The sequence below is a fragment of the Ailuropoda melanoleuca genome, chromosome 1 (assembly GCF_002007445.2).
Source record: "Ailuropoda melanoleuca isolate Jingjing chromosome 1, ASM200744v2, whole genome shotgun sequence".
Taxonomy (NCBI): domain Eukaryota; kingdom Metazoa; phylum Chordata; class Mammalia; order Carnivora; family Ursidae; genus Ailuropoda; species Ailuropoda melanoleuca.
This window is the reverse complement of record NC_048218.1, coordinates 94,080,752-94,092,863: the sequence shown is the minus strand read 5'-3', so window position 1 is coordinate 94,092,863 and position 12,112 is coordinate 94,080,752. Positions and strand designations below refer to the sequence as shown.

Genomic DNA, 12,112 nt, shown 5'->3' with positions numbered 1-12,112 from the left:
GATCTCACATTATCATTATTTATGCATCGGATATCTTTTGCCAGAATTTAAACCTCTCCAAGATTGATCCCTATGTGTGTTCAGGGAGCACACAGTCCTTTTCTGCCTCGTACTCACTGAATGAAGAAATGAATAAGATGAGATGCTCTGTATTTATTGTGCTTATTTTTTTTTTATCTCAATTTGATGTCTGTGGCTTTTGTGAAATTCCGTTAACATAAAACATAGTAAAGACTCATACAGTAAACATGGAATCTAGAGACTGCTGAGAGTCATTTTCTTCTCAGGCTCGATGTAAAATGCTAGTTGCAGAGAGGATCCTGTTATAGAGTAGGGCTATTTTTGTAATGGAAATGAATGACTGTCAGCATTTGGATTAATAGATAATCCTCTTGGAAGGTGGAAAGGGAAGGAGAAAGAGACGACTAAATCCTTCAGCACAAAGTACAAGCTTTAATAAAGGAGCCAGTAAAATAAAGGAATTAAGAAGACACAGCAAAAGCCACATTTGGGTCGGACTCAAGTGCTTAGATTTATGCCAGACTGACTCTTCCATCCTGCCCTGTTTGTTCAGCTCCTCCTTGCACCCTAAGTCAGAGGACTGTGTTTCTCTTCCAGAGCCCCACCTGAACTTCCCCTCTCCTTTCTTGCCTGGGCTATTGTAACAGCTAACAAACTTGATGGTCCTGCCCCTAGCCGTCTCCTCATCTGATTCACGCTTTACAGAACCTGGCACAGATATCTTCTAAAATCAAAGCAGATGTGCCCTGTTACTTCTGGATGGAGCCCAGTCTCTCCAGCCTCATAGTCCAAGCTCTGAAAATCGGGTGTATCCCTTGCCCTCCCCACCTCCTTATGATGTAACCAGGTTCCAATAGGACCTTCAAGTCCTTGCTGCTGCTTCTCTCACTTGACAAGTATAATCCTTTGCTTGGAATGTGCTTGCATGCTTCTCTGACTTTCCCTTTTCTACTTATCCTTCAAGAACCAGCCCAAATGGCACCGCCTCCAAGAAGCTTTCCCTGTTATCTCTCCCTTTCAAATGGTTTACTTTCCTTCATCTGGGCTATTGTGGTGCAAAGTGCTACCACAGGTCTACCTTTTCCTTAGATTGTTTGTTCACATACCTGTCTCTGATCTCAGAGCTCCTCAGAAGCAAGGGCTGTGTCACAGACGACTTTCTGTCCTCAGAGCCCAGCATGGTGTGGAGACCAGGACAGATGCTGGGGGTGCGTGCGGTAGGAAGCGGTGCTGGGCCCGCCTCACTCCAAGAGTGGAGGCTTCTCTCAAACCTCTGGCCCTCCTCAATCTCCTCGCTCCAGCCATACAGGCCTTCTTTTGGGTCCTTGAACACACCTGGCTTGTATCTGCCTCTGCACTAGCTTTTCCCTCTGCTGGAAACTACCTTCAGGTGTTCCCATGGAAGGCTCCTTTGTATTCCTTAGGTCCCAGCCAAGTTGACCTTCTCAGATATGTCTTTCCCAACACCTCAGGTCAAAAAGCTCCTCTTCCCTCACCTCGTCAACACATCACCTCATCTTGCTTCTCAGTAACACTGACCAGACCCTGAAATTGTGGCCATTGCTCCATTTGTATTTTTATTGTCATTTTTATTTAATTTCTGCTTTCCTCCTCTTAGGAAGGAACTGTTTAGTTCACCAGAGTAAATCCAGTGTGCATCAACGATGTCTGGCACATGAGAGGTGCTTAGTACCTGAATGAATGAATGAATGAATGAATGAATGAATGAATCAGTAGTCTATAACAACATTTCTCCAGAAAACCAGCCAACCAACCAACCAAACAAGATTCCTACCTTGAAGGAGCTCAAATTGTACAAATCTTTCTAAAGTTCATGGGTGGGGCTGAAGCTAAAAATATTTCAGCAACTCAAGTACAGAGACGCTTTTGGTATTCTCGGGTTCTGTTATGGAACTCTCTTCATTTTGTTATTTTAAGCATGTCCTTGGTGACGCAGAAATCTATTTCGATGGGCTGTTTAGGAACAGTGCCACGAGCAAGCGGTGGCACGCACTGGTGTGATGGCCGCCCCGCCACGCCGTCTTCCTCACACATACCCCGAGCCTTTGGTGCCTGCATAATATCTCAGACGAACAGAGAGCCGGATAAATATTTGCCCAGTGACTGAATGAACGCCTTAGTATTTTGCCCTGCTTTCTTCAGAAGAGCTTGAATTATTGCCCAGCTCTTCTCTGGGAAACCTGGGGTTTGCTGGCCCCGTTCCCATCGTTTCCTTTGTGAAAAGCCGGCTCCTCACTGCCCTGAGGAAAGTTACTTGGCAGCAATGTCTGCTGTGGCCAGAAGGGAAAAGACTGCTTGGGGCCAGCGTATGGATTTTTTTTCTTTTTTTGCACGTAGTTTTGTCTTTGATTTATTTATTTTCTTTTTTAGAGAACAATGAACTTTTCTCTAATTGCTAAGACAGGCTCATCAATGTAAATCTCCTTCATCCCCCTCCCATTCTGGTCCATCAAATATGGTGCTTCCTTGGTACCCAGCAGTGTGCACAGAATTGCAGGGAGGGGATAAACTGGATGAGCACATCCAGGCCCTTAAGGAGTAGGTGCGTGGGCTCGCGGGAAGGACGGCCTTGATCGGCACATCATTCCACCAGGATGAGCAACTTCGCAGGACAAGCCTAGGAAGCTTGCGCTGTACGCCACGATTGGGCGATTGGGCGGCCACAGACCCATTCTCGTTGAAACCACTTTCAGCTTACATTTGAATGTGACTGCTTGAAGTTTGTCCCCAGAGAGAAAGGTTTCATTTTCTTTTTCTCCCCCTCAGGATTTGTGATGTGATTCCTTCGTCGCATTTTCTCCTACTGGTGTATCTAAAGGGATGGCGGCTTTCTATAACTTGACAGTCCTCAGGTCTCACTTACGTCTGCAGATGTTTGCTGTCTGTCGTGTAGCAGTTAATTACCCCCGGGCGTTGGAACATTGGATTCAGTCTTTGTGCTGCTGTCTTTGAAATATAGATGATGCCACCGGCCTGTTGGATCCCATTCCCTTAGGTCTTCTACTCGATCGGATTTTTAAGTGTTTTAGCCTGTGCGCGGTCTTTGCGTTCCTCCCTCCCTAGTGCTGTTGTCCATCCATTTTCTGGGGCATCAACTTTGGATGAGTGTCATATGTTTTATTTATTACAAGAATAAACTTTATAGCCACACCTGTGAACAGAATTGTGGTCATGGTGCCCGTAGAGGAACAACGGTCTTACAATAGGAAATAGCGAGTCCCTTTCATTGAACAATTACTAAATTCCTGTTTATGCTAGGTGAAACGCTGGAAACTTGCGCATGACCAGGAAACTCTCTTTTCTTTGGTTAGTTCAGTTATTAGGGCCACCAAATGCTAGAAGCCAGGCACACGAAGGGCAGTGGCACAGTCCTTGCCCTCAGGAATTTGACAGTCCAGGAAGAGAGAAAGATAGATGCAGATATGATATATCATAAAGGCTGTATGGGAATCAGAGCCTGGGTTCAGTAGGAAAGAGTGGTCCATTCTACTTGGTGGAGAACAGTAATCCGAAGAGAGCAGAAAAGGCCTGCTAGGCCTCGAAGCTGAGTCTCAGAAATAGATTAGGTGTCTGACTGTACAGGGTTGAGGGAGTTTGTGGGGAAGCAAAGACACAGAAGTGAGCAAGGGTGGTATGTTTAGGGGATTGCAGTTCAAATAGCCTGGAGCCCAGGGTGTGGGGTGAAGTGCGCTAAATGAGTGACTCGTAGGCAACCTCTCAGAGACCCTCACGCTGCACCCTAGGTCTGTGGGTACGCAGTATACGGAAGGCAAGGTGGGAGGCAGAGCCAGCACAAGTGGGGGACAGGGTTTTAAGTAGGGTTGTAGTGGCATAAACTGGCTTGTGTCTGATGAGATCACCCCAGAGGAAGGCTTTGTGTGAAATGGAGGCAGTTACAGCAGTTCTCAACTGCTGTCATTACACACTGTGACGTCCCTTGAAAACTCATTTAAAAAAAGTATTTGCATACATTGCTGGGTTTAACTTTCTGATTAAAAAAACAAAACAAAACTTTCATCTCTACATTAGTAGGTGAGCTTGGCCTATGATTTTCTTTTCTTAGACTGCCGTGGTTCAATTTTAGTATCAAGGTAAGACTATCCATAGATGACTTAGATTGCTTTTATTCTCTTTCTAGAGTTGAAAACGGATTTATAACAGAAAGCCCTATCTTTTCCTTGAAGGATTTTCTAAACCTAGAAAATCATCTAGGCTTGGATTTTTTTTTTTTTTAAGACAGGGGGAGGAGGGGAGGGCCAGAGGAAGAGAGAGAGAGAGAGAGAGAATCCTAAGCAGGCTCCAGGTCCAGTGCAGAGCCCAACGCAGGGTTCGATCTCACAACCATGAGATCATGACCTGAGCTGAAATCCAGTCAGACGCTTAAACCACTGAGCCACCAGGTGCCCCTAGGCTCACATTCTTTAATTTTGAGGAGGGAAGAAGTTTTCTCTACTAATTCAGCTACTTTAATGGTTACTGGATTATTCAGATATTCTATTTTTTCTTCAATTTTATAATTTATACATTTCTATAAAATTATCCGGTTGATGGCAAATGTCTTTATTTTCAAAATTATCTGCATAAGAAGCACAAGAATCTTTTAGGGAGATGGAAATATTCTGTATCTTATTTGTGGAGGTGTGTTCACAGATATGTCAAAACTTACCGGGGGCTCCTGGGTGGCTCAGTCGGTTAAGCATCTGCCTTCAGCTCGGGTCACAGTCCGAGGGTCCTGGGATCAAGTCCCACATTGGGCTCCCTAGTCAGCGGGAGCCTGCTTCTTCCTCTGCTTGCCACTCACCCTGCTTGTGCGTGTGCTCTCCCTCTCTCTGACAAATAAATAAATACTATCTTTAAAAAAAACCCGAAAACTTACCAAATTGTGGTGTGGCTTGTAAAATATATTTTGTTTTCCTCTATTGTAATTCTTATATTGTAAATCCATGCAGTTCACAATAAATAGGTTATACCTCATAAGCTGATTCACATACATCTGCAGGAAATGATACAAAGTATTTTTTGTGGTTTTAAATAATTCTCTCTGTATCTTTAGTCATGTTCTCTTTTGTCTTCATATTGTTTATTTGGGTGATCTCTTTTCTTCCTGAACCTTGTTAAAGGTTTGTCCATTTCATAATCTTCTAAATAACTAGCTCTGCGGGAAGAACCCTCAGCATCCTTGCTTTCTTGATCTATCCGCCATGGTGCCTTGCACCTCCTCCCCAACCTCTCACCATTTTGTGGGGGTCCCTCATAGGAGGTTGGATGACTGGAGAAGGGTACCTTTGTGGCAAAAGCCAGCATTGAAGGGATGAGCCTCCTCTTTCAAGGTGTCTAGTGCAGTCAACGGATCAGGCTCAGGAGCTAGGAGGCAGTTTCCTCTGCTCAAGTTGGCATGGCTCAAGCATCATTCGGTGTCTATGAGAACTCCCCTCAGAGTAGGTAAAGAGGGCTTAGCTGGCAATGTGGATATTCATTACCCTTTAGGAAGTACATTCTGTCACTTTTGCATTCAGGGCCATAATACTGGCTCTTGGTGCCTGACCCCACCTTCACTGGCAGACTGAACAAAATGGGTAGCAGGATCTGAAAAATAATATAGCATCAGTTAACTACTAAATAGTTAATATATTTTTCTGTCTTGGAATTCATGTGTTTGTTTTGCCAGCTAAATATATCTGACTAGTTACTTAATGCAACTTATATTGTTCTTTTTATTTGTTGGAAAAAAAAAACTAGTCTTCTGGATTTGAGGGAGCTAATTATACTTAACTGTTAAATGTAAAAGCTCTATTGCTTTTTATTTTTCTTCTAGTCATCAAATGCATTCTAGAAGAAAATATCATAATATGTGAGACAGACTCTTTCAAAATGCAATGCTTATATCTTAATACTAAATATAAGCTGAGAAAGTAATATCCCTATTAAAAGTGTATTCAGAGTTGCCACTCAGTAGTCTTGGGCTTATTCAAAATAAGCAGGTGCTGTGCAACAGATGTACCAAAAACATGGTTGAACACTATTCCCTATCAGTATAAGATAATTAAGCGTTTTTGAAAACTTGAAAGGAAAATGTATGTTGTGGGTAGGACTTGGTTACTGACAAAGTCTTACTAAGTCACCTAATGGGAAATGCACTGTGCTTTTACTAAATGGTGCATCAGCCACAAGATTATCTTAAATTTGAATTTGACCTCCTGGAATGGAAAAAGGGGGTGGGGGTGGGGGGCAGAAACTTGAGTAATCTTGTATCTTGCTTCCTTGTGCTATTTTTCTTTTTATGTATTTGAACCATCTTTTGTCCATTTTGTTTCAGTATTGAGGACAAAAGTTGGAAGCCCAACTCTGAAAGCTATTGCGTAGTTTGCTATGGTTGCCCTAACAAAGTCCCCCAGACTGGGGGGTTTGAACAACAGATGTTTGTTTTCTCATGATTCTGGGGGCTGGACATCTGAGATCAAGATGTCTTCAGGCTTGGTATCTTCTCAGGCCTCTTTCCTTGGCTTGTAGATGTCTGTCTTCTCATAGTGTATTAACATTCTGCAGATAAACAGGACCAACAGGGTGTGTGTGTGCATTTATATAGAGAGATATATCTATATCTATACAGAGAAAGAGACAGACAGAGAGACTGAGAGATTTACTTTAAGGAACTGGCTTGCACACTTGTGAAATTTAAAATCTGCTGGGTGGGCTGGCAAGTTGGAGATTAAGGGAAGAGTCCAAAGGCAGTCAAATGGCACAATTCCTTTTTGCTTAGAGGTCAGTCTTTGCTCTAAAGCCTTCAGCTGGGGGCACCTCGGTGGCTCAGTTGGCTAAACTCCTGCCTTCAGCTCAGGTCATGATCCCAGGGTCCTGGGATCGAGCACAGAATGGGGCTCTCTGCTCAGCGGGGAGTCTGCTTCTCCCTCTCCCTCTGCCTGCCGCTCCCCCTGCTTGTGTTCTCTGTCTCTCTGTCAAATAAATAAATAAAATCTTAAAAAAAAATAAATAAAGCCTTCAGCTGATTGGATAAGGCCCCCCACATCACAAGGGAAATCTGCTTTACTCAAAGTCCACCAATGTAAATGTTAATCTCATCCAAAAAAACATCTTTGGGTAAAACATCCAGAATAATAGTTTGCCCAAATATCTGGGCACAGATATCTTGGCCCAGCCAGGTTGACACATAAAATTAGCCATCAGACATGGTCTTCCCTCTCTATCTCTCTGTGTCTGAATTTCTTCTTCTTACAAAGACATCAGTTATATTGGAGTAGGGCCAGCCCTAATGACTTCATTTTAACCTAAGACTCTATCTCTAAATACATTCATAGTCTGAAGTCTTGGGGGCTAGAACCTCAACACATGAATTTTGAGAGAACACCATTCAGTCCATTACAGCCATTAATTTAAAAGTAAACATACCTAGAAAGACAACTCGAAGGGAGAATGAGCCCTCCAAATACTGAAAATGTGTTATTTCCTCTGACTTTAGGATAAGGCATGTTTGTGAACCCTCAGATAAGCCAATTAACTGGAATGGAAAGTAACTTTTTAATATTCACATTTCTACAATTCAGAAGTCAATTTTGTTTTTCTTTGCCAAGGCTATTTCTATTATCAGAGTAATTAGAGATTAGATTTTTAAAAACTTCTTACTCTGGTTATATCTGGATTTCACCTGTTTTCATTTTGTGCTTTAAACATTTCAGATTAGAGTGCAACTTGTGAGATGTTTTTATCTTGAGTTATGAACTAATTTGAAGTTGCTATTAAAAACAGAGCCACATTTCTCCTTTCTCTGGCAATAGAAGAAATAAACAATGGGAAAATTACCAATAAAAATGAAAGGAAACATTAACAATAGAGTATAAAATAAGGACAAATAAAAAACACATCTTCAAGGCTTCTCTGAAATCATAATATAATCTGACGACATTATCTCTTCTATTTTATATCAGTACCTTAAGTCCCTTATATTTTCCAAAGCTGTTTAAATAAAGGGTAAAATGCTCCTCTATTTCTGATACTGAAGAAATTCTTCTTTTCTCTCTCTCTCTCTTTTTTCAGATAACAAGGAGATTTTCCTTTCTAAAGCAATTCACAAGTCCTTCATCGAGGTTAATGAAGAAGGCTCGGAAGCTGCTGCAACCTCAGGTGCCAAGTTATAATTTTCTACAATCTTCTCAACTTTTCTTGATTTGTATTTTTAAAACAGTTTTGGCCGGGGTGAGATGAGGGTCATTTTTAGAACCAAGCTAAAAAACACTGACTCTGCTCTAACTTAGAAGTCAAGCTAATGCTGAACGAGCTAGAATTTTCTAAATAGAATACGAAGCACGCACTTACCTCCAGTGCCCTGACATGGACTAACTCCCACCCCTAATGAGAGGCAGGAAGACATTGGCAGCTCTGTGGGACAGATTTCCCCATGTGCTGCCTGTTTAAATATTTTAAATATTTTCTTGTCGCCCATTTAAACATTCTTCTTCTTACCTAATTACTTGTGGAAACTAGTTTTTTGTTGTTGTTTTTTTTAAGATTTTATTTATTGGTCTGAGATAGAACACATGTGGGGGAGAGGGGCAGAGGGAGAGGGAGAAGCAGACTCCCCACTGAGCAGGGAGCCCAACCAGCTGGATTCCAGGACCCTGAGAGCCTAACCTCAGCTGAAGGCAGACGCTTAATGGACCAAGCCACCCAGGCGCCCCTGGAAACTAGTTCTTAATTTTGTCAAAAGTTTTAATTTTTTAAAAGCACACACATAAACAAGATGTAATAGTTTTAAATAATTTTAACCGAATAATGCTGAAAAAAATTTTAAATAAATAATTCTAAAATGTTGACTCAATCATGTGTTCAAACAAAATGTTAAATGTCCTTGATTATTTTGAATGTTCCAATTTCCCCAGTTAAATGAGAATGATGTTTTTCAATGACTTTTTTCTTATTTATTTATTTTTTTGGATTTGTTTCAATCTCATGTTCAACTGCTATGTTCAAATTTTAGTAGGATTTTTCCTTTCTCTGGTAGAATGTAACCTATCATTTTTTTAAATTTCTGCATAAATTTGTCCACTAAAAGAATATCACCAGTTAAAACAGTGTTTTCAGGAGGAAATAGAAACACAGTAGTCTTAGGCATCACAAAAGCTTAAAATCTTACATAATTTAATCTTGACCTTTTCCTGACAATGAATCACCCTGCAGCAACTAGAAAATGATGATCCCATAATAAGGATCTCAGGGGAATTCAGTTTCCCGGCTGTAGGAAACATCATGCTTCTCTTACTGTGTATTTTCCCTTTAATCACTGCCATTCTGGCCACTTACTAAAAGCCTGGCTTGCTTGCTAGGTAAAAATCCCCATTTTAGACAAAAGGAAATAATGATTTGGGAATATAAAGAAACTTGGTTTTTTGTTTGGGGTGTTTGTTAATTCTCCCCCTTTCCTTAGCTCAAAGGTCATTTTGGTAAAGTCCTATGTATCTATGTGAAACTGAGAATAAAAATTTAGTAACAGGCAGAATATATTTTTCTAGTATTTTTGGTGGAATGGAGGTAGGAAACTGTGTGTGCGTGTGTGTGTTTAAAGATCAAGTAGAAATGTTACCACCTTTACAATTTTCTCTCTCTTTAAGTCTTTAAAATTTTGTTTCCTGTAAATTGTTGCCTTTGCATTACAGTAGATGGTTTTAAAAGAAATTACTCGTTAGTCTTTGCACATGCACAAACATGTAATTACTTTCTCCCTGCACTGTAGGAATGATTGCCATTAGTAGGATGGCTGTGCTGTATCCTCAAGTTATTGTCGACCATCCGTTTTTCTTTCTTATCAGGAACAGGAGAACAGGTAAGTCTGTAAGGAGAACAGAAGTTTATTTATAGGCCGAAAAGAGATAATTTATTAAAATTGAGAGCATTTTTTTCCATATTACTTATCAGATAATTTCTAATGTTCAAATTATTTTTTTAAAAAGAGAATTATTTATATTTTTATTTTTAGAACACTGCTGATTTTCAGCAAGAAGGAAAGTAAATATCCCCTTTTTTTTCACACCCTGTTTTGTTCACTTCCAACCCAATGCAGGTACAGTCCTCTTCATGGGACGAGTCATGCATCCTGAAACAATGAACACCAGTGGACATGATTTTGAGGAACTTTAAATTATTTCATATGCAAAATAGTAACTAAACGCATTATGTTTGCAACTGGTATATTTAAGATTTGTGTTTTACAGTATATCTTATGATAATATTTAAAAATAGTTCCAGAAAAAACAATGTATGTAAATTATACGCCAACTTGTCAAGGAATGTGATCAGTGTCATTGAGGTCATAGTCCTGTGCTGTCATTGTGTCTGTTGTGCTGGTATTTAAAATAAAAGTACATATTGATCATGTGAACAACTCTGTTTTCATTTTACAAATTGTAGTATAAGGATACTTCTAGGTAAGATTTGGAAACGGTGATGTTTGGGGACATCTTAAATCTTTCATAAAATCATGCAAAAGCAAAGCAGTGGAGTCAGTTGGCACTATTACACTCACCGTAGTAAGCAATAACAAGTCAGAGGAGGACAAGCACTCCCCCAAGCTTCTAATTGTTATTTCTCTGACGATGGTGTATAGTGTAGAATAAAAGAATGTAAACTGAACATCTTCTGTAGGCTCCATGATAAAACCTGATAGAAAAAAACAGGACTATGCAAATCCCTAGATTATGGCTCCAGTTTATTTACTAGGTCTTTAAAAACCCACTGGGCTTCAGCAGCCTGATGCAGATTAGAAACCTGGTGTATCACCATGTTTTGCGGCTGCAGGTAAAATCCAAATTACAACAAAGTTCCCAAAAGTCCCCAAATAAGCCATATGAGCAAATTAATAATAAAAATATGCCCTTCGATAGGTCACCAGAAAATTAACGAGAAAAACCATGCGAGGGCAGCTACTGGAAACTGGTAGGTCAGGGGCTGAATGCTGCCCTCAGAGATGTTCTTGTTCTTGTTTGTCCCTGTGGAGGGTTTTTATGTTTTGAACTTGAAAGTCTGTAATTAGGGTATCACAGTCCTGGTTTCTCCCATTGGTCACCTGATGGCACTTGGATGCATTTGTGTTTGGGACCCCTGGACAGTTACAGTAAGTACTTTGCTGAATATATTCATCTTTTTTCCTAGTACAAGTAGTCAGTTCCAGTGGGGGCACTGCCCACGTCTGAAGGTCTCCAGTGAATGACCTGATTATCCTTTGGCTGAGATAATGATATTCCTTGGGGCGAAGGGATGGGTGGGGGAAGGAGCTAAGGGAAAACTATTTCATCAGGTTTCATGAATGGAACCAGGCCCATTTGACACCACATTTTTGATTCTATGATTAATGGCTGCAAAAAGTTTGAAACATTTTCAGAACTTAACAGAAACAATTTGCATGTGACTCTCCTGTGTGTTAGGTATTTTGCTATGATTTGGAGCTGTCAACAAGAACTGATATTATCACTAACTTTAATTCTGTTCAGGGGAATAATTGTTTGAGGAAACCAGGGTTGGCCCCATACCTACTGAATTCTAAACTCTGGGGAAAACCTTGAAAATCTATGTTTTTAACAAGTTCCCTTGGTGATTTTGTTACACACTAAATCTTAAATATCGCAAAAATAAAGGATACGTGTGGAATGCTTACTTATATAGTAGTTGTTTAGATATGGTTAATTTATAAAAATTAGACCAATCAATAAAGTACCCTAAAGTATCAGAGCTTCTTAAACTTTAAGTGTAAGGGAGTAACCTGGGGATTTTATTAAAAATGCAGGCTCTTGGGGCTCCTGGGTGGCACAGCGGTTAAACGTCTGCCTTCGGCTCAGGGCGTGATCCCGGCGTTATGGGATCGAGTCCCGCATCAGGCTCCTCTACTATGAGCTTGCTTCTTCCTCTCCCACTCCCCCTGCTTGTGTTCCCTCTCTCGCTGGCTGTGTCTATCTCTGTTGAATAAATAAATAAAATCTTTAAAAAAAAAAATGCAGGCTCTTGTTTAGTAGGTCTGGGGTGAGACCTGAAATTCTGCATTTCTCACAAGCTCCCAGGTGATGTG

The 12,112-nt window shown here is 40.7% G+C and overlaps 1 protein-coding gene across 3 annotated transcripts in view; it reads left to right on the top strand.

Annotated features, from left to right (window-relative positions):
* The window catches only part of SERPINI1 (serpin family I member 1), a 71,436-nt gene extending 59,601 nt beyond the window's left edge, over window positions 1-11,835 (top strand). For 2 of the 3 annotated variants that reach the window (XM_034663406.1, XM_034663410.1), the window contains 3 exons: window positions 8,095-8,181; window positions 9,788-9,877; window positions 10,115-11,835. In XM_034663406.1, the coding sequence (XP_034519297.1) occupies window positions 8,095-8,181; window positions 9,788-9,877; window positions 10,115-10,191 (254 nt within the window). In that variant the 3' untranslated portion in view covers window positions 10,192-11,835. The remainder of the gene's footprint in view (window positions 1-8,094; window positions 8,182-9,787; window positions 9,878-10,114) is intronic. The other variant, XM_002917420.4, reaches the window with a different exon arrangement.
* The last annotated feature ends 277 nt before the right edge of the window (window positions 11,836-12,112 follow it).